Here is a 22655-nt window from a genome sequence, read left to right on the forward strand (position 1 = left end):
GTCAGGATAAAGCTCTGACAATCACAATTTTTTAACATCATGACTCTTATTCAGCAAAAGTTCTCACTTTAAATTGACACTTCACTCACTGCTTCAAAATCACAACCATGTTAAGTGTCCTAAATGGCAATCTACACAGACACCTTTAATTTGGAAAGTATGTTCCTGTGAACAGTCATTAATATGTTTTTCCTAAGCTATTATAAAGATTGTAACGGGAACCTAATGGTTGATCAGTGTTGAAGTTACTACAGATTCCTCACTTCTTTCACTCTTTCTCAAAATTTACAGTCCCTTCCAACTTTCTCTGTGTTAACATTAATTCCTTAGCAATTATTATGTTCATTAGCATTCCATGAAACCACAGGAAGACAAGTCAATAGGTAGAGATGCCCAGTTCTTTTCAACAACAGAATTAGAGTGAATACCCGAATTTACTTCCAGGTTGTTTTTTTCCGATTACCACTGATATTTTTGAAGCAGATTAACAAAACTACTGGAGGGAGGAGACAAACTATGTGCTTTGCTTTACTTTACTTCTCATTCATCTATTCATCTTCACAAAAAAATAGTCACACTTAATACACAAGGTTGCAATCCTAAACACATTTGCTGGTAAGTAAATCCTATTCAATCCAGTATTTCTCAATGGCCAGTTCTAAGCGACTATTTATCAGGAAATTGCAAGTTCTGGCTCAGACTTGAAAACAAACCTCCTTCCATTGAAATAAGTGCCATGAGGCAACAGTGATACAATTGTTTAACAAAAATAATGTATGATCAGTTTAGAAATTATTAACATATAATATCCAAGAGCAGAAAAAAGTGCTCGAGAACCAGAAGGACTTCTCTTACTCCTGTGTGAAATTTTAAGGAAAGCTGAAGATCATTTGTGGAAAATTCTGTGAAGGTTGAGTGTGATTGTAAAGCGCAAGAGCTGATTTAACCAGCACTTTATATTCAGAACACAAGAAGACTGCAGCTATTTCATTCCACCAACTAAAAAGTGTTCCTTCTTTCTGAACATTTTCAGCTTAGAAAGTTATCAACAATTCCACACACAAGTGCAGCTCAAGGAAAGGTTAGGCTCCACTGAGACTTCCCTTCATAAGCCTCTTTGCCATTTTCAAAGGCCATTTAATTGTTAGCTTTGGGGCTGCGTGTGTGTGTGTGTGTGTGTGTGTGTGTGTGTGTGTGTATACACACTGTGTGAAGCAAAATGCCAACTCAGCAACTCTTAGCATTCTGAACCACACTTGGGAACACAGTAGCATCTTTAATGGATCTGCAGCAATTTCTAACTCCAATAACCATGCAAGTTTGTATAACAGAAAGCTAAAAATTCGGACAAAAATGCTTCCCTGTGCTCAAATGGTGGAATTTGGTAAAAGAAGGAATGTGCAGTACTACAAGTGCAATGGATCCTTCCCACTACATTTCCTGCTTTATTTTGCATCAGCATTGTAAAAAGATGTGAAGGACTTAGGAAGCATCCGTGGAAAGAGATAAACAACAGTGTTGCCCATTTAGCTCAGTGCTGTCCATACTGATTGGCAGCAACTCTGCACGGTTTCAGATAGGGTTCTCTCCTGTAACCACCTGGAGATGTCAGGGCATTGAACCTGGACTTTCTGCCTACTAAGGAGTTTCTCCAGCACTTAGCTAAGGCCCTTCCCCTGGAAGCAAATGGACTAAGAAACCTATTAGACAGGGAGACAAACCATCTAGCCTGCTTCCCTCTGCCTCATGTGTGGGTTATCCTTATCTGTCTGGCTATGGGATACACTGGGGTAGTTGAATATTATGTATTCATCTCCTGAAACAGACGTTATAAAATCCTTCTCATGTTATAGTGATTGGGCTGCTCTAGTGTTAACAATCTCAAGATGTGTTTATTGAATTTTAAGTTCAGAGGAACACATATTTAGTATTTTGTTTGGAGTAAAACGATACGTAATTAGAGGGCCTATTTTCAAATACTTTCAGGACATCACTTTGGCAATTAATTACTCTAACAGGTTAGCTAATCTGATTTTTATATTTTGGAGCCCTTATACTTTAAGTAATCATTATTCATTTCATTATTCATCTCTTTTTAAAAAAATTAAATTTCCATATCACTCTTCATCCGAGGATCACAGGGTGGTTTACATTATTGGAAAGAAAGAAAGAAAGAAAGAAAGAAAGAAAGAAAGCATCATCTTTCCCTTCCCAAACCAGTGTGCTCCATCTGCTGAAGGACCCATGCTGTTTCTGTTCCTAAAGGAATTCTTTGTGCAGAGAATTACTTATTTGTATTAAATTCATATCCCTCCGTTCTTTCCAAAGGTGTCCAGGTTTATACACAAGGAAGCAAAGTCCAGAAAGTGAATTCTGAGGTGCACACTGGTCATGCTTTCCTCTCTAATCCAATTTCCAAGCCCAGCTATCGAGCTAAACAGGAACTGGAGTGCAAGAACATACTTGCACATTCTGGCCTCACTTTACCACAGCTGAGTGGTACAGCATGTGGTTTACATGTAGAAGGCTCCGGGTTCAAACCCACAATATCCCCAAGAAGGAACTGGGGAAGACTTTTGTCTGACACCCTGAACAGCAGCTTAGACAATACTGATCTAGATGGGCTAATGGTCTTAGTACTGACCTGGCATCCTATGCTCTTACAGCTTTTGGGATGAGCCATGAAGCCCAAAGGAGATAGCGTGAAGCAATGAATGCTATTTTCACTGACGGGTGAAATAAGCTCTCTCTCCTGTGCTGTTGCTGGTTCAGAATGTGTAAGTCCAATACCATGATGTGGATGACATGTTAAAAAGAGAGCACAGAAAGGAAAGCCCTCTTTGCACCCAAGCTCGCCCATCAGCGACTGAAATGCCCACAGTTTGGTCATTCTTTCCTTGCAGAGGGCTGGGGTGAAAATTAGTTCACACAGGACGAGCCTCAACAAGCCAGCTCAGTATTATCTGCAAATACTGCCTATTTCAAATAACGAAAAACATTAACGTCCATTAGACGTTCACTGTGACCTAAAAAATGAAGTCCTAAACTACCTTATCTCTAAATATGGCATGTAATGAATTACAATCAAATAATTTAAATATATGCATTAAGAGTCAACGATTTAAAATAAATCTCTTTATGGTAAGACCTCTCTGATCTGCCCCATGATCATCAGATGGTGGTATATATATTAAATATAATAAATAAAGACATTGACAACAGCTGACTGTGCATGAGACAATTGCACCCATGGCATTTGCATCATGATGTGTTGAACACAGCCAGTGCCACCTGGAACATCCTCTGGAACCCCCATTCTGGTTTCATTACTAATGGAAATTGAGTTAAACTTCTATAAACATAAACAAAGAAAAAGAAAAAAGGAACATTACAGCACAAGATTAACAAAGGTATTATGCAGGACGATTTAGGTGAAGACTGTGTTAGTAAACAATTTCTCCCATTTTTTGGGGGGGGGGAATGAACGAATTCCTATGCCCCACAGATAACCCAGAGATGCATTTTAAGTAAAAGGACACATTCTACTCATGTAAAAACACGCTGATTCCTGGACCGTCCATGGGCCGGATTTAGAAGGTGATTGGGCCGGATCCAGCCCCCAGGCCTTAATCTGCCTACCCATGTTCTAAAGTCTCCAGTTTTAGTTTTCTATCTTCTGCATCCTTTATTACAACTTGTTCTGAAAACACTTCAGCAGTGGAAATGATAAAAACAGCCTAACAGAATAAACCTAACCCGTGGACATGCTGGCTGGAAGGGATTAGGACTGGGTAGTGCTGCCTCCCTGCCACCAGGGCCAGGATGTCTGCTGTGGAGGCCCCTGCTATGCACATGCAAAATCCCTCCAGCAGCATCTCCACCAACAAAACAAGGTGTTCCAGAGGTGGGTGAAGGCAGGGCAAAGGCAATCTTGAATCTGATTTCACAGCCTCTCAATTCCTCCCAAATCCCAGGATCTGAAATGTTACCTAGTACAATGAAGAGAAAATAGTTAGGGCAAGATGAAACAAATACAGTGGTACCTCGGGTTAAGAATTTAATTCGTTCTGGAGGTCTGTTCTTAACCTGAGGTACCACTTTAGCTAATGGGGCTGCCCGCTGCCGCCGCACAATTTCTGTTCTCATGCTAAAGCAAAGTTCTTAACCAGAGGTACTATTTCTGGGTTAGCGGAGTCTGTAACCTGAAGTGTCTGTAACCCGAGGTACCACTGTACTGCCCCGACCTCTGCCCTGGCAGGCACAAATGTGAAGGGCTGTAGAAGTGAAAGACTTTCTGCCACCTCAATCCCCCCTCCCCCATCATTCCCAATTAGGTTTGCTCTGTCCACCATTAGAACTTCTTTCATAGGAATATAAATATATTAAACATTTTTCATTGTATTCTTGAATGTATTTCTAAAATGTGTATTTTATATTTAAATATTTTACCATATGCTCTTTGGATTCTAGCATGTGCACTTGTTAAAAAGCTGTTGTGGGTAAAAAAATTGAGCATGGAATTGCATATTCATTCTTCACATTATATTATTCTTAATTTGCAACAGCATTACAGCAAGTTCCATCCCCCTCCCACTGCGATTTGAAAAATGCAGTATGAACTAGATGCGTATGTGTGAAGAATAACAAAATGCTGTCAGGTGGCAACAGGGAACCCCAAACACCTACTTACTAATAATAAGAAATTAAAAAATAATAAATCACCAGACTGCAGAACTGAAACAGCCTTTTGTCTTTTTTTTTGTTTTCCTGTTTTCCAGTAGTGCCTGAGATTATCACAGATTTAATGGACCAGCGGTATGTGTACGTTTAAATAGATAGATGGATATAAAATATATAGACTCAGATTTGGTTTTGGTTTTGCTAACTAAAGCTAACACTTCAAAGAAATACTAATATAAATCAAATTGTCACTCATTCTAGAGCAGAGTAAATTATGGGCCAATTAAAATGTAACCTGCCTGTAAAAGCTGTTATTTAGAGCTGCAAATATCCCTCCTCCCATCTTCTCCCAATTTCCTGAAGGGAAACTAATCAGGGTGAAAATAATAGAATAGTGATGCAGAAAGTAGCAGCCTCTTGTGGTTTGCGAAGGATTACTGTTTGTCTTAATCTATAATCCTCGGATGAGTGTGTTTTTGAGAAAAAGTTGGCCGTTTGTTGTTTTATTGGCTTTGGCTGGCATTTTCAGAATTCCAAGATGATGCACAAATTAAAAAGTTTTTGCATTAATATCAAGTAGGAGCAGAAGGGAGTAAATGTCAATTGCTAAATACAGTATGGTAATTATTTTTCTGTCTCTTTTGATGTGCAGGATTTTATTGTGTGCACACTGACAGTTTTTAAAGCTTGGTGAGCCAACCCCTCCAGCTGTTACTTGTCCACTGATCTATTTGCTTTTCAAAGCTTATCCTCTCCACTTCTGCCAAAGCAATTTCACTGCAGGGTCTTGTCAAATTCAGGATCAAACAATGATGACTGCAATTCCTTAGTGATAATGGACCGAATATCTTTTAGGGAACTATATTTCCTCTGGTATTAATAGGGTACAAGCAACACCTCAGTAGTTCTTATTTTAAGAGGCAAGGTTGAATATAGCATTACTATAACAAGGGAGTGTTTTTCTAAGATCCTATACTTAGATGCTCTTTCTAAGATCCTATACTAATTTCCTACAAAGGTACACCATATAAAACATTACTACCAATATTAAAATTTCTCATTTCTGTTCACAGCAAATACAAATCACACACACACACACACTTCTTATTTTCTAACCCCAACATTTAGGAATATATATATATATATATATATATATATATATATATATATATAAAATCAAGTTAACGTAGAGAAAAATTGACTTATTTAGCAATATGATATACCAGATATAATGCTGTATATTTTTTCTACTCGTAAATTTTACAATGATGCAGGTATCAACCACAATGATGGGGGAGGGGGAATCACCAAAATGCAATACTCAGTGCTTTGTTTTGCCTTTAAAGTTTTCTATTAATGATGCAAGCAAACAGTTTCTCCCCAAGGGCCCTCCCCGTACACATTTGAGTCTCTCTCCCTTTCTTTATCCCGACTTCCTGCTTAGCTGCTGCTTACATGTATTCTTTCATTCATACCTACACAGCCAGCATGTTCCAACTAGACCACATTCACCAAGACACGGAAGGCGCATTAAAGAGAGAGAGAGAAAAATGCACTGAATTAAACGTCAGTTCGAATTCCCAGAAGAAATCAAGCAGATATTTGACCTTTTAACTCGGTGAATGAAAAGTCTGGTGAGCTTTCTTCTGCGGGGTCCTTACACACATAATGGTAAATAATATGACTTCTCTCTCCTTCCTCTTTTTTTTTTGAAGGCACTCACAGAATGCAGCCTGATTAAAAGGTACTTTAGAAAGTGCCAGGCTACAAAATCGAGGGCTTTTAAACCCCTGAACGACAGAAATGTAGAGAGGAACTGGGCTGCGCGCCGGGGAAAATTACTTTGATGTCAGGATAATTCCCAGCCCCCCCCCCCTCTCTGTGTGTGTACGTACTCTCTCTCTCTCACGAATTAAAAACGAAACCCCCACCCAGCCACCTCTGCACAGGGGAGAAGAAATCTTTCATCTTCAAAGTCTACAGCCGTGGGAGAAAGGGTTAAACCCTGGCATGCTCCAGCCAGCTACAAGCACCTGCACTGAGAACAAGAGAAAACAGCTGGCAGGGAGGACGCTCAAGCTGTAAATTCCCAATGCAAAGACGTCTTCAGAAGTTTAATTTGCCTTTAACTACCCTGGCTTGCCAGCAGCACACAAGCCTCGACAAGTGCGAGGTTTTCATTGAAAAAGAATAGGAAAAAAGGACGGGTTTGAATAATAATTAAACTTACCTTTTGAGTTGCTCCCTCATCGCCGTGAACTGATCAGAGATTCCAAAGAGGGAGGGAAAAGGAAAGGACGATGGAGAAGATTCCTAGACTCTCTCTGTGTGTGTGTGTTTGTTTGTTTGTGTGTCTTGTGTTTGTAACCTCACGCAAAACTAAGCCAGCCCGGCGCGAAGCAGCGAATAGCACTGCGGTGAGAGTAGCATTCTCGTGCTAAGGGCGTAAGAGAAGCGAAGTGGGAGGGAAGGCTGCAGGGCTAGACAGGGCGGAGCTCTCGCTGCCTCGGCTCCACCTATTGAACCTGCAAACAACAAGCGGAGAACTCCAAAGAAATGGCACCGTTTGCATGGGAAGCGGAGGGGTTTATTTAAGGTAGAACCAAAAGATGCCATCCGGCATGCCTCCGAAGAATGCCAGGACGAGGCGAAAGGACCGAAGCGCAAATGATCTCATGGAACAGAAGCGAGCACTGGAGCAAGGGGGCTGGGGTGGCTCCTCCTGAAACGTAGGAGATGACAGAGAAAGGAGGGGAAAAAGGGGAAACTCGTAGGCACAAAGAATTAATTCACTGAGGTCTGATTTCATTATTACGCTTTAAGCGCCAGCCTTTTCTGACCTTGCGTTCTTCGGTTAAAAGATTGGAGAGGGCAACAGCGGAACACAGGGGAAATGTGGGTATGGAAGGAGACGTTTTTAAAACGACGCGCTGTTCCGGATGTAAAATGTCCAACTACTTCAGATATAACCTCTTTATTCTGCATCTGTAACACAACTTCAATAAGTCATACCGCGCTCCCCACCTACTCAAAGCCATTTCTCTTTCTATCCTTCCCCCACGCAATCTTTAAAATGCAAGAAAAGCGAAATGAGAGTGCATATGGTCCTCTTGAATCCTCCATGTTTTCATTAGGTTAATTTTTAGGAATGCAAAAGGATTGCAGTCCATGAAAGCTTATGCCACAGTCTCCCCCGCCCCACGAAAAACACACATTTTTATTGCCATTTCAACATAAAGGTAAACTGTATAACATATACATTAACTTTGTTGCATTACTTAGTTTCACCCTGTTAAGTCTTTCAGATGCCACAAGACTTTGTGGCTTTGGGGTGTGCATGGTTTATAAGAATTTTAGCTTATATTGCTGCAACAGTGATAAGGAGAAAAAGTACTTTCATGTAAAGTATGAGTAACATGAATGCTTAAATTGCTCTGAATTGATAATCTTTGGAGGCCAGTTGAGCATGTAATGGGAATAGATTGGCAATATCTCCCAGGCATGACAGATAATGCATGCTTGGTATGGTCCAAGAGGATACCCACTGTGACCTCTAAGGGAAGGGTTTGTGCGCCTTTGAATTCTCCTGTGATAATAAACCTTCTGGACGAGTATGGATCTGCTGGGTTCCAACTCCGACTCTCACTAAGAGAAAGCCAACATGCAGTAGCATGCCACTCACTCTGTGCTGTTCACACAGACAGAACAAGGGCATTTCTATGGAAATGAGAGTATTGTACCCAAACTCTCTCCGACATTAGAGACAATTCTGGGACACATTCAGGGCAGTGAGTTGACCAAGGTAGAAACCGTCCAAGAGCCTAGACTTGCATGCTGCTTTTTTCCTGGCAGATGCTCCTTGCCTCATTCCACACAGCTGTCTACTCTATATAGTTGAGCTCAGCCTAATAGGAAAGGTGTGGGAAAGATGCAGTGCATGAGAATACTGTATCCTGAGTGCTATCACCTGTGTTGAAATAATGGTTTATGTTGGAGTTGGAACTTAACAGGTTAAGTTTTTCCCATGATGCCACACCGTTCTGACGTCATTTTTGGAAGCCTGGGAGGAGCTTGGGCAAAGATTGCCAGTCCCACTCTGTGTTCTGTGGGGAAAAGACGCAGTTTTGGCATGGCTGCAAATAGTCCTGGAAATTCCTGAGAAATGTTGGAATAAAAGCTGTAAATAGACAAACTGGACTCTACGTGTGTTTGTCTGGAAGCGGAGCCAAGCCACGTGACAGTTTACACCGCTGTGCAAAACTCTGCTATGGCGTGACTGAGAGTTCGGAGCAGAGCGTGCCGCAAGGGAAGTGTGCCGGGCTGTGAAAAGCTAATTGAGGGCCATAAATCAATTAGCGGGAGTCACGTCTGATAACAAATGTCACAGTTTACACCCTGCATTCAGTGTAGGCGAAAGTAGGGTGTGTGTGTGTGCCACCGTGCAAACTGCATAAGTTTGATAAGAATTAGAGCAGTACAAACCTGCAGGTGCAGATATGAGCTTAGGTTAAAAAGTAACCTCACTGTGGCAGGGAAAGGTTGTATGGATCTATTCACAACTGTCTACTCCAGTGAATCACCAATCTGAAAGAGAGCTATGGTCAACATCTTGAGCACTCTGAGTCTAAATGTGCATCAGTCTGAGTCTAAGTGTGGAGAATAGCTAAATACTGTTCAGCTTTTATTTCCGTATTTGAAATTGGATTGCTCCAACATATATCTAGAATCCCAAATCAGTCATGATAAACTGTTATTTAGCAGTGTTTCCATTTAACCATACATGTTGCAAGGTCTTTTTTTGATTCATTAAAACAAATATCACCAAATCAGTCTTTATACTGTATTTTAGCTAGCACTAAAGAAAGACCGTACTGCTATAATGATGATGATTATGATGATGATGATGATGATGATAATGATAATAATAATAATAATAAATAATAATAATAATAATAATAATATAATAATAATAATAATAATAATAATAATAATAATAATAATAATAATAATTTATTATTTATACCCCACCCATCTGGCTGGGTTCCCCCAGCCACTCTGGGCGGCTTCCAACTGAATATTAAAAACAGTACAGCATCAAACATTTAAAACTTCCCTAAAGAGGGCTGCCTTCAGTTGTCTTTTAAAAGTAAAATAGTTGTTTATTGCTTTGACATCTGCTGTGAGGGCGTTCCACAGGGCAGGCGCCACTACCGAGAAGGCCCTCTGCTAGTTCCCTGTAACCTTACTTCTCGCAATGAGGGAACCGCCAGAAGGCCCTCGGCGCTGGATCTCAGTGTCCGGGCTGAACGATGGGGGTGGAGACGCTCCTTCAGGAATACAGGACCGAGGCCGTTTAGGGCTTTAAAGGTCAGCACCAACACTTTGAATTGTGCTCGGAAACGTACTGGGAGCCAATGCAGATCTCTCAGAACCGGTGTTATGTGGTCCCGGCGGCCACTCCCAGTCACCAGTCTAGCTGCCGCATTCTGGATTAATTGCAGTTTCCGGGTCACCTTCAAATGTAGCCCCACGTAGAGCGCATTGCAGTAGTCCAAGCGGGAGATAACTAGAGCATGCACCACTCTGGCAAGACAGTCCGCAGGCAGATAGGGTCTCAGCCTGCGTACCAGGTGGAGCTGGTAGACAGCTGCCCTGGACACAGATTTAACCTGTGCCTCCATGGACAGCTGTGAGTCCAAAATGACTCCCAGGCTGCGCACCTGGTCCTTCAGGGGCACAGTTACCCCATTCAGGACCAGGGAATCCCCCACACCCGCCCGCCCCCTGTCCCCCAAAAACAGTACTTCTGTCTTGTCAGGATTCAACCTCAATCTGTTAGCCACCATCCATCCTCCAACAGCCTCCAGGCACTCACACAGGACCTTCACGGCCTTCACTGGTTCTGATTTAAAGGAGAGGTAGAGCTGGGTGTCATCTGCATACTGATGAACACCCAGCCCAAGCCCCTGATGATCTCTCCCAGCGGCTTCATATAGATATTAAAAAGCATGGGGGAGAGGACGGAACCCTGAGGCACCCCACAAGTGAGAGCCCAGGGGTCTGAACACTCATCCCCCACCACCACTTTCTGGACACGGCCCAGGAGAAAGCGGAACCACCGTATAACAGTGCCCCCAGCTCCCAGCCCCTCTAATGACTTCCTAAAAATCACTGCAACCCCCCCTCCCCACCCACATGACCTGGGTTGCTGTGCGTAAGAGAAACCTGGTGGGCAAGCAGCGGCAAGGACAGGCCCATCTGCCTCATCCAACCAGGTCTCTGTCACACATGCCAGGTCAAATTCTCCATCCACAATCAGGTCGTGGATGGCAGTGGTTTTATTCATCATTGACCTGGCATTGCACAGCAACACTTTCAGGTCATGTGGGTTTCCCTTGCTGATTCCAGTATCCTTCCGGTCAGGACCAGACCTGGAGGCAGGGATAGTCCTCAAACGACGACTAAATCTGCCTCCTCGGTAATGACATGGTCTGGTCTTAGCGTAACTCCTCCTCCGGCCTGTGATCACTGAGATCGGGTGTCCCAATACATTCCCTCCTGTGGAACCTGCCCCAGCCATTCTATTGGCCGAGGCCCACTCCCAGGCAGCCCTGACCCTTCCCCTTAAAAGGCAAAAATACAAACTATATAATATCTTAACAGAATAATAAAAATAGAAGCACAGCAAAAAACAATAGTGCTAAAATTAAACTATTCCCCACCCTAACTAAATACTTAACCAACCGCAAGCAGAAATAAAATTATAAAATTATAAAACATTATAAAAAACAACCACCACCATTTAAGGTGCAGCAAATTAAAAGCAGTTAAAACATTTAAAACCATTTTGTCACTTGCTGCAGGTAGCTGCTCAGGCCTCTAAACTGTAGTGGTGAGTGCAGGCCCCGCCCCCTAGGCCAGATGGAATTGGCAGGAGAGGGAGCGGTCCTCCCAACACTCAAGGAGGCAGCAACAGCAGCAGTGTCCCAGAGGCCTTGATGGAGGCCCTCAAACTGTGGCGATGAGTGCAGGCTCCGCCCCCTAAGCCAGATGGAGTTAGCAGGAAAGGGAGCGGTCCTCCCAACACTCACGCAGGCAGCAACAGCAGCAGATTGCTACATATTGTTACAGGCCACCCCAATTCCTGCTGAGCGAGGCACAGTATTCCAGGGGTCCTTGCCCTCAATCAAAGTCTTTGCTACTTTGGAGAACTGAAGACATGGCGGAGCCTGTCGTAGCTTTAAGAAAAATGATTTATTCACATATTCACCACTTTAGTCTACATAGAGGGAATACAGATCTTACAGCATGGTCATCTCAAGAGGAGCTTGTTCACCAAAGCAGTGCAGCACTGGAATTCAAGGCAACTTTCCCAGCCTCCCTTCAGCCACCTTGCCAAAATGGTTCTTCTCAGCACACCTTGCTAAAGACACACTTTTCTTGTCACTTCTCTCTCACTCACACACATACAACCACCTTAGCAACCACTGTGTGCCCAGGCCCAAGGATTCCTCTTAGATCAGGGGCCAGCAACCTTTTTCAGCCATGGGCTGGTCCACTGTCCCTCAGACCATGTGCTGGGCTGGACTATATTTTGAAAAAAATTATGAACGAATTCCTATGCCCCACAAATAATCCAGAGATGCATTTTAAATAAAAGGACACATTCTACTCATGTAAAAACATGCTGATTCCTAGACCGTCCACGGGCCGGATTGAGAAAGCAATTGGGCCAGATCCGGCCCCTAGGCCTTAGTTTGCCTACCCATGGTATAGCAGCACAGATTCACATGTACACTATTCAAATCCTGATCTCTATTCTGCAGATGCTATCCTGATCTCTTCTATGACCAGGAGAACTCTTCACAAGTGGAAAGTTCTTGTATATACACAAAACATTTCATTTCATAGAAGAGAGTGTGAATCCTTGCAAATAAATACAACATATGCAGCAGAACCTCTATGTATATTGGGTGGGGTGGAATCAATTCAAAGGCCACCATATTGAAACAGCAGACTTCATGCTTAGCAAACAATGTTGAGAGTCTTTTTTAATAACTAAACGGTGTATAAATTTTATGAAACAATAAATTAGTTTCCATAAAGGACTTAAAAATAGACACTTGTAATCAAGGAATCAAATCACTAGGAGCATAGGAAACTGCCTTATACCAAGGGGACCATCTAGCTGAATATTTTCTACACTGAAGAGCAGTATCAATGGCTTTACCCGCCACACTCCCCATCTGGCATTACATATGATGCCATGCAAGACAGGGCCTGTTTCACAGTGGCACTGAGATTATGGGAACCTCTAGAGAGTTTAATGACTTTACAGCATACGGCTATGATACTTTTCCTGAGGGGCTATATAAACTGTGAAGTGTTGATGTTGTTAAACATGTTTATTTTTCCTGAATTATTTGCCAGCAACAGATTCTTTTTAAATTCTGTGTATTGGTTTTTTATAAACTTTCATTATTTTCTATACTTTTAACATTTCTGTAAGTCAACCTGTAGATCAGTGCTGGGTAGAACGGCAGAATGCAAATATTTAAATTGATTAAATCTATAGAAATCTATCAAGACTTGATAATGCTGCCCCCCCCCCGGTCTCTCCATTGTCTCTATGGGCAACTGAAGGCAGCTTTGGGTGAAGGCACCTAGAAGGCATTAATAATGGCTACTGCTAAGGAAAAACCTCCCCAACAGCTCCATCAAAGTCTAAGGCCATGTATCTTATGAAAGTAACACGATCAAGCTCAGATTTTCTGCATACTCTCCAATGAAAATAGGGACATCCCATTCCATAATGATAATTTTGCTAATTATACCCCACACATCTTTCTGGGTTGTCCCAGCCACTCTGGGCAGCTTCCAACATATATAAAACATAATAAAACACTAAACATTAATAAACTTCCATATACAGGATTGTGTATTTGTGGTCTTCCCATAAGGAAACAAAGAAATCAGAGTTCACCACAAATAAAGTAGGGTCTTTGGAAGCCATCACACCAGACATTTGTTATGTAAATGGCTCAGGCCCCAAATATCTGAAAGACTTCCTTACAGACACTCTCAAGTGTTAAGATTGGCAGAGGAGACCCTCTTGCTAGTTTTGCTGCCCTCAGAAATCTGGGGGAGTAATGGCCAGCATGTTTTCTATGCGAGTCCCTAAGTTGTGGAAGTCCCAACCCCATTGAGGTATATCCAGCGACTTTATTATACAGTTTTCACAAATGCTGAATTGTACCTCTTTACCATGGCTTTTAACATCTGAGAAGTACTATTCAGGACCTATCCTCCTTTTGTGATTGTATTTTTTTGTAATTTTAAGTTTTAATGTATTTTAAATCATTCTGGGAATTTAGGATGACGTGTGGGATCATAACAATATGCTAATTAGCATTCCCATAGTTCTTCTTTCTTGTGTGAAAGTTGAAGGGAAAAGTGAAACTGGGTTACATGTTCTACCAGAATGTCTGCAATATTTTGCTTGAGCTCAGGGATGAATTTGAATGATGCCCTCTCCTCCTTTCAGTAATCTTTATAACACTATATTTGCTCATTCATTTCCATTTCTATTACTAGCTTAAGGAGAAATATCGACCACTGCTCCACTTTACTATGTATTTACACACAAAATACTAAAATAACTAAAAGATCTAGAAATCTATTTTTAATTATGTTTACATATTTCTTCCTAATCCCACAGAAATAAGGAGAATCAGATTGCCTCAGAAGTACAGTAATGAAACCTGAGACAAAGCATTCTGAAGTAACTGCTACTGAGAACGTGAGCAGCAGTCAGCTTCAATAAGAGCTTTCAAATCCCAGTCCACCTTAATAGTAAGCTGAAGCTGTCCTTTGGCACATTCTGTCTTCTTTTCCCATGCATTGTTACCAAGTACTAGGAGTATAAAAACTAGTCTGAAATTCTGACACTTTGCATAATCTTCTTTCTCCTTCAGTAACAAATAAAGCATTGTATTCAATTAGACTCACAGCAGGTGAAAACCCCAATTAGTGTATCCATTCTCCTGGCGCTTTTTTCCTACCTTACACCCACACAGCACCCTTTAAAAAAAAATCAAAAACACTGAAGGGGAAATCTGAGTCATTCCACAATTCAAAAGCATATTAACTCTTTGATCTCCACATCAAAATGTTATCAGCTGAATAACAAATGGGGGGAAAACACACATGAAAAGAAAAGAGAGAAAACGTCTGACTAGCTTTACAATTTCAGAACAGAAAAATATATATATTATATGCTTTTGGCTGGTTGACACAAATCTATAAAATCTCTTGGCTTGTCCCACCTACAAAAACATGAAATGAACAATGACAAAACTACCCTAAGATGACAAAATTGCTGCTCTGCTCCAGAGGAAATAGATTTGAGTGGGGATGACGAGTGGCAGTTAAGGGAAGCAATAAACAAAATACTGTAAAGTAAATCCATGTAAAATAATAGGCACAGCTCACTTGTGACCAATGGAAAAATTCCCTATTTATATAGTGTTTTCTAAAAGGGTTGAAATCATTTATTATGAGATGTCACAATACCCCAATAACTCATCTGCCTTGCTCTATTCCTTAGTCAAGTGTGAACCTGATATTTGTGTTGTATTTGGCTTCACCTCTAGCAGATAACAGAGTAGAGTTGCAGGACTTCATCTGTGTGTTGATGGAGTTTATGTATCCCTTGCCATATATATATCAGGATCCTGGAAAAGATTAAAACCCAATGGACTGTATAGGGCAATATGCCAAGGAGAAAGTGTGTATATTTGTGTCATTCCACATTTTAAATGGCTAAAAATGACAACAGGATTTGTCATTTTTGATACCTCTGATGGTACATAGGAATTTTGACCTGTTTTGTTCCGTTGAAGTCTCTAGAGATGTAAGACTAAATGGTTTATTTAGTGAAGTGACATTATGAGCAACATATACTAACAAAATAATTGTATCATTGTGATCACTGCTTCTTAGAGTATCCTTTGATCTACTGCTCTCTCTCCATCTACCTAGGTGCACACTTTCCTAGAAAACACAACAGGATTCATAGCTCAAGCTTACTGTGAAAATCTGAAGGAAGTCCCATCATGCCAAACAGGTTTTACCGCAAGGTAAATGGGTAAAGAATTGCAGCTTAATTAGTGATATTTTCTTTCTGGATATTTTGCAGTATTTTACAGTACTTTCATTTGCCATTTAATTAAACATTTTAATTATAAAATCAACTTGGGGACAAACTTTAAGAGCTATCTATGATTGGTCGGAGTCCAAATGTGCCTAAGGCTCCAATTCTATGTCTATTTACTTTGGACTAAATTCTATGGCAAGTTCTTAAAGAAATGGGAGTGCCTGATCAGCTCATCTGTCTGCTGAGAAACCTCTATGTGGGACAAGAAGCTACAGTTAGAACTGGATATGGAACAACTGATTGGTTCAAAATTGGGAAAGGAGTACGACAAGTCTGTATATTGTCTCCCTGTTTATTTAACTTATATGCAGAATTCATCATGCAAAAAGATGGACTGGATTAATCCCAAACCGGAATTAAGATTGCCGGAAGAAATATTAACCTCATATATGCAGATGACACAACCTTGATGGCAGAAAGTGAGGAGGAATTAAAGAACCTTTTAATTAGGGTGAAAGAGGAGAGTGAAAAATATGGTCTGAAGCTCAACATCAAAAAAATGAAGATCATGGCCACTGGGCCCATCACCTCCTGGCAAATAGAAGGGGAAGAAATGGAGGCAGTGAGAGATTTTACTTTCTTGGGTTCCATGATCACTGCAGATGGTGACCGCCCTCACGAAATTAAAAGACGTCTGCTTCTTGGGAGAAAAGCAATGACAAACCTAGACAGCATCTTAAAAAGCAGAGACATCACCTTGCCAACAAAGGTCTGTATAGTTAAAGCTATGGTTTTCCCAGTAGTGATGTATGGAAGTGAGAGCTGGACCATAAAGAAGTCTGATTGCCGAAGAATTGATGCTTTTGCATTATGGTGCTGGAGGAGACTCTTGAGAGTCCCATGGACTGCAAGAAGATCAAACTTATCCATTCTTAAGTAAATCAGCCCTGAAGCCAAGGAGCCTGCATTCGCTCCACAGGAAGCACACACATTTCCCCTTCAATTTTGGAGGGGAAAAAGTGTGCCCTATAGAGTGAAAAATACGGTATATACTACCAGTCATCAAATAAAGGTTTTTTGGGAGTTAAATTATGTCTTGGTAAGTATTGAGAACAGATGCACATTTTCCTGCAGAGTATTTCATTTATACAGTGCCCTGTTTTTACTTGTTACATTTCTATTCTACCTTTCCCCTAAGGAGTACAGAACAAGTTTCCAGGTGTTCTCCCAACCAGTTGCTTTCCAGACCCAACCCTGCTTAGCTTCACAGAGTTGCTTCTTTTAACTATATGTCTGAGACTGAATTGTCCAATTAAACTGCTCACATGAGTAGTGTACTACGTAATTTGTCCAGCAGAGTATGCTGGAACAGGAAGATCACCTGTTCCTTATCAGGTTGTATTCATCATCAGAAGCCATTCTCCCAAGTTTTCCCCTTTCTCTTAGCTTGGGTGGAATGCCAAATTTGATGCCCTCCACGCATTAGGAGAAGGTTGTCTAGGCATACAAACATGTTACTTTGGCTTGTTTTAATTAATTAGGTTTTATTGATTCTGCTGTTTTTTATTCACTTTGCTGTGCTCTGCTGGTTCCTGAAGTGTTGGGGTTTTCTTAAATAACAAGTTTCACTGTATTTATTGCTGTTTTATCAGTTTATGTGAGCCACCCTGGGATTATAATTTTTTTTAAAAGAAGATTGACATGTCAGTGTTTCAGATAAATTAAATGGAAAGATGCGGACTCTTGAGTGAGTTCACTGCTCACATGAGTAGACCACCATGAAATCTGAGAGAATCCATAATTAGTCCCAAAAAGTCACAGAAGCCTGGAATTAGAGATACAAATTAGATGATTTATAGTTGAACCTGTGCCTTTAGAGAAGTAAGCAGCATTGAGTTAAGTGGAGCTTATTTCCAACAAAGGAGATATAGGATTACAGCCTTACTGATCCAGATTTTTAACTGGTGACCCAGATAGTCTCTTCACTTACTTTCACTAGCTAGATTTTCTCAACCATTGCTAATAGTTCAGGGCTGGCTAACCTGCGACCTTCCAGTAGTTGTTGGACCACAACTCCCCAGCCCCTTTTGACACTCCAGAGATGACTAGCATAGGATATTTCCCTCATTCTCTAACAGAAATAAATGTAGTTTCACTTCCTCCATTAGAATAGGAGAGAACCATTACATCTCCCTCTAGATTGGCTTCCCCTCCTGACATGTGCTTTCCTTTAGATCATGGTCCCTGGGACTCTGCCTGCTCTGCCCACTCTGTGACAGGGGCCATCAGCCTCTTCCTCAGTTCCTTGGATTTACCCACAATGCAATTTTATTCCTACATGATGTAATTTGTGGGTATCATCCCAGCAATCAGAGATTCTTGGTGGGCCAGGTAGCTAGTTTTCAGCCACAATCACTAACACAATTATAAGTTTTTACAAGATAAGATGTTTAAAGCTGCTCTCAGCATCTGCCTTTTTAAAAAGGGCAAGTACATTCACAGCATTTCATAAACCAAAACTGCAGTTTTGCTGTAATTCTGAGAAACAGCAAGAATTTTCTGTTGCAAACTCATGGACTCTTCAAGCTGTCTCTCTTTTTAGCTTCCAATTCAGGTTTGAAGTACATTCATTATTTTTGTTCAGACCACTTCCTTCAACTGATGCCAAGAACGTACTTAAATGTCTTGCTGATTTCGGGAGTTTATTGAAATCTGTTTGTGAGGCGCTATAAGAATGATAACTGCCATTTCGGTGGTGAAGAAAGAATACTGCGGCCTTAAATGAAGGAAAAGCTACAAATTGATCCATGCTGGGAGGAAGGTTTTACTCAAGTTGTCAATTTTACTTTGCAAGATAAAGCTGAATTTCAGTTTCAGTCACATCACGCTGCAATAACTTCTTAATCTGTACCAAACAGTAGGTGTGAATTGTCATTGTGTCCATGAGCTGGGCTGTGAAAGTTAATTTTCTATGCATCTGCCTTTTTAAAAAACAAAAACAAACAAAAGAAATCTAAATAACCTCATCCACTTGAGTAGCAAAGAGTCAAATTACCTTTGGACAGCCACATTTTTGTTAAAATACTTTTGCCTGATTTGCAGATACATGTTTGTAACTCCTTCAAATGGAAATTCAATCAAAACATGAAAATTTCATTAAGACAGAAATTATATTTAGTATTAGCCATGAGCCAAAGGTTTTATTTAATACCATCCAATTCACTTTTACAGAGCTGGAAGGGCAGAAATCTGTGTCTGCTTTCACTCCTTCTAATTCCATATACGTATATAATATCACATTCTGTTATATCATTCAATGTATCCACTAATACTTTAATTGAGTAAGTGGGGGGGGGGGGAGACAAATTAAAGATTCTGTGACCTTCAGAAACCACACAATTTTTTTCCTTCTCCAGCATTTGTTATCTACCTTCTGCATGTATGTGTGTGCAAACACACACCATCACAAGATTAGGCTTGCAGGTTGCATAATAAGCCCAAGGCTGCACAGAATTTTAATATGTTGTCTTAGATTATGCTGACAGCTCCACAGCTTTTATTTACACTCAGGAAAGTCTGGAGGCAAACTGTTATGTACAGTGGCTGAGAAGGTTCTTGAGCCTATGGATAGCAGAACCACAAATATAATACTGTATTTCACTTGTATTTGTTCAGTGATATCAGGGCACAAGACCTATCCTATTAGAGTCTCAGATACAAAAATCAGGTTTCCACCTAGAAACAATGTACAGTGTCCCTTCTCCAAGAAATAATTATTGGAGTCTTGTTTTGTTAGAAGCCCTCCACCCGGTGCATTCTTAGTAAAGCAAAACTCTTGGTTCTCCCTGCTCTGTTACTATCCCAGTTATAGTATTACAGAAAATGCAATGCTGCTGACTAAAAATAATCACAGTAGGTAACTTTCATTTTGTAAAGTGCAGATCTCAGATCTGTTGGAGTAGGAAAACTAGTGGAAAATAGGAGTGCCTTGCGTGAAGATAAGCGGTTTTGACTCATGGAAAAGACTGTCTGGGTTATGCAGAATGCTTTGTCTTAAAACATATGCAAGTACAGTGGTACCTCGGGTTACATACGCTTCAGGTTACATACGCTTCAGGTTACAGACTCCACTAACCCAGAAATAATACCTCGGGTTAAGACCTTTGCTTCAGGATGAGAACAGAAATCACGCGGCGGCGGCTCGGCAGCAGTGGGAGGCCCCATTAGCTAAAGTGGTGCTTCAGGTTAAGAACAGTTTCAGGTTAAGGACGGACTTCCGGAACGAATTAAGTATGTAACCAGAGGTACCACTGTAATCTCAAGCTGGTGGAACTGAATGCCTCTAGAATGCCCTCAGGGCTCTCTCCATGTCACACTTCCTTCTTAGCTACACGCCTCCCCCCCCCCCCCGGCCACATCCCACACCAGCCCTGTTTCTCACCATCCATGAATGTGGAGTGTGCCCTTGAATTCTGATAGAGAAGGATGTGGGAGTATATCTAGAAAGCAGTCTGTTGTATGAAGGTAAAATGCAACATTCATTCCGCCACTCATGTTTGTTTCTGGTCCCACCCAATGGTAGCATGTGGCCCCAGGAAAGTTGTCCCAAAGAGAAAGCAGCCCTGGGCCAAAAATTGTTCTCTTAAAATATCACACCCACTAGTTTTCAGTCTTAGGCTAATAGGATAAGAGCCCAAAAGCTGTTTACCCTTGACAAAAAAAGTGATAATTTATTGATTGATAAGATACATTTTTACAGATATCTATTTTCTATATCATAAAATTGTGAATACCAAAACATTCAACTTAAATAGACCTATTTCTACCATTTGAATTCTTCAAAATCTATTTGTATGGCATACTACACATCTGGAGGTAAAATCTACCTTAGAGACCAAAATTCTTTGTTGTTGAGGAAAATTATAGTTAGCCATCAATTATAGTCCTTTACTAATAAAAGGTAGTAAAGAAATGTTAGGTAATTGCCTTCCAGACTTCAACACACACAAATTGATACACAGGCAGTGCTTATTAAGATTAATTGCTATTTGTACTGGGGTGGGGTGGGGGCACAAGGCCTTAGACTGCAGTCCTAACCCTACTTTTCTTGGGTGTAAGCCCCAGTGAATTCAGCAGGGCTTAATTCTGAGTAGACATGATTAGGTTTGCACTGTAAAGTATGTACTTCAAATGAGCATTAACTGACACAAATCTTACACATTCTTAACTATGCCCATCATTCTCTAATGTTAAATATATTTAAAGCTGCGAATTCCTCTACAAGTTTTTTGTGGAAAAGTATTCCGCGACTGGACCTAACGGTCAGGGGTACCTTTACCTTTATTTATACCATTAGAATGTAATGGTAACAACAGAAGCATCAGAGGATTTGAAATATATACTTCTTGTTTACATATGTTATTGCCTTGATAATTATCTTCCACCAACCAGGACCACAGAAGATAATGTTTTCCGCCCACCACATTCTGTAATATTATACTTAGTTTTGTCAATTCATTTAGTAAATATTTACTACGTGTGATCAATATTTTTCTAAACAATATAAAGGGAACATACTGCAATAAATGTGATGGCTTGTTCACAGAATCATAGAATTGTAATGTTGGAAGGCACCCTAAGGGTCATCTAGTCCAAACCCCTACACTATAATAATCTCAACTAAAGCATCCATGGCGGATGGCCATTCAACCTCTGCTTAGAAGGGGAAGATAGTTTTAATATACCACATTAAAGTGGGAATGGCTATGTCAGTGATTTGGATACAGCAAGCAAGGCCAGCTGAAACAAAGTTTTTCCTGCTTAATGCAACGAGTCACGGAACAGCCAAGAAAAGAAATTGTGCTACAAAAATAAAACATTTTAGTGATGACATCTCTACCTTTACTTTGCTGACCTGGCAACATTTCTCCTTTCCCTTTTCAGTCTGCACTTGCAGAGCTGCAGCAAAGTACAGCAGCTCTGGAATGAAAGTTGATGAGTTTAAATCTGAAAGCCATTAAAAGTATCAGCCCATGTCCGAGTCATAGGCTAATAAAATATGTAGTCCACAAAAAAATCAGATCATTTATCAGTTCATCTTAACTGAACTGTTCCAGATTAATATGGTTGATTTTTCTACTGTGGTCAAATTGGGTATCAGCAGAATAAAAAATGTCTAAATATGTGGTTAAGCACAGTGTAAGTTGTCACTTGTCAGTTTTTTTAATCAATTACAATGGGCTTCCTTCATCCATCCTTCAAGAAAAGAAATTAAATTTATCTATTTATTTCATCAATGAAACCTCCTGAAGCAATCTAACAATAAAAATATATATAGAATAAATTTCTAGGCCAATACAGATAAGGTCTATGAAAAGAAAGGGATAATAGAAATTATCTGCAAGTACTGGAGGAAATATCATCATCATCAACAACAACAACAACAATAATAATACTGCACCCAAGAAAGGGAGTGTTAAGGGGTACCTACTAGTTTAAAAAACAAAACAAAACTGAGTTGCAATCCTGCCCTCTTTGTGCACCAAAAGCAAGATGCATAAGGGATGCCCAAAGAATATTAGCGTAACTCTAACCTGCCAAAGTGCCTCCACATTTGGTACTGTTCTGTTTCGCTCTTTAACATACTATGGCAGTCACATCAACCCTTCATTAGTCAGCAGTCTGCACCTATCCAGTATGTCGTATGCACACACGTCACTTGCAAAGGCCTGGGTTGTTACAGCCTGCAAGGAGGGATGTGTAAGGTTGATTGGTCTGGCATTTTAGTCTGTATCTAGCACAGCAATATGTGAAAGGTGAT

General features: G+C 40.7%; 1 protein-coding gene across 29 annotated transcripts in view; it reads right to left on the minus strand.

The window, feature by feature from the left end:
* The window catches only part of DMD (dystrophin), a 1010042-nt gene that overhangs the window by 72925 nt on the left and 914462 nt on the right, over positions 1 to 22655 (minus strand). For 2 of the 29 annotated variants that reach the window (XM_083498295.1, XM_083498297.1), the window contains exon 1: positions 6911 to 7350. The exons of 25 other annotated variants lie outside the window; for them this stretch is intronic. In XM_083498295.1, the coding sequence (XP_083354421.1) occupies positions 6911 to 6930 (20 nt within the window). In that variant the 5' untranslated portion in view covers positions 6931 to 7350. Of the gene's footprint in view, positions 1 to 6910; positions 7351 to 22655 lie in introns of those variants that run through there. 2 more of the 29 variants (XM_083498298.1, XM_083498296.1) reach the window with 2 other exon arrangements.

Source organism: Podarcis liolepis (assembly GCF_965112155.1).
Source record: "Podarcis liolepis genome assembly, chromosome: 4".
Taxonomy (NCBI): Eukaryota; Metazoa; Chordata; class Lepidosauria; order Squamata; family Lacertidae; genus Podarcis; species Podarcis liolepis.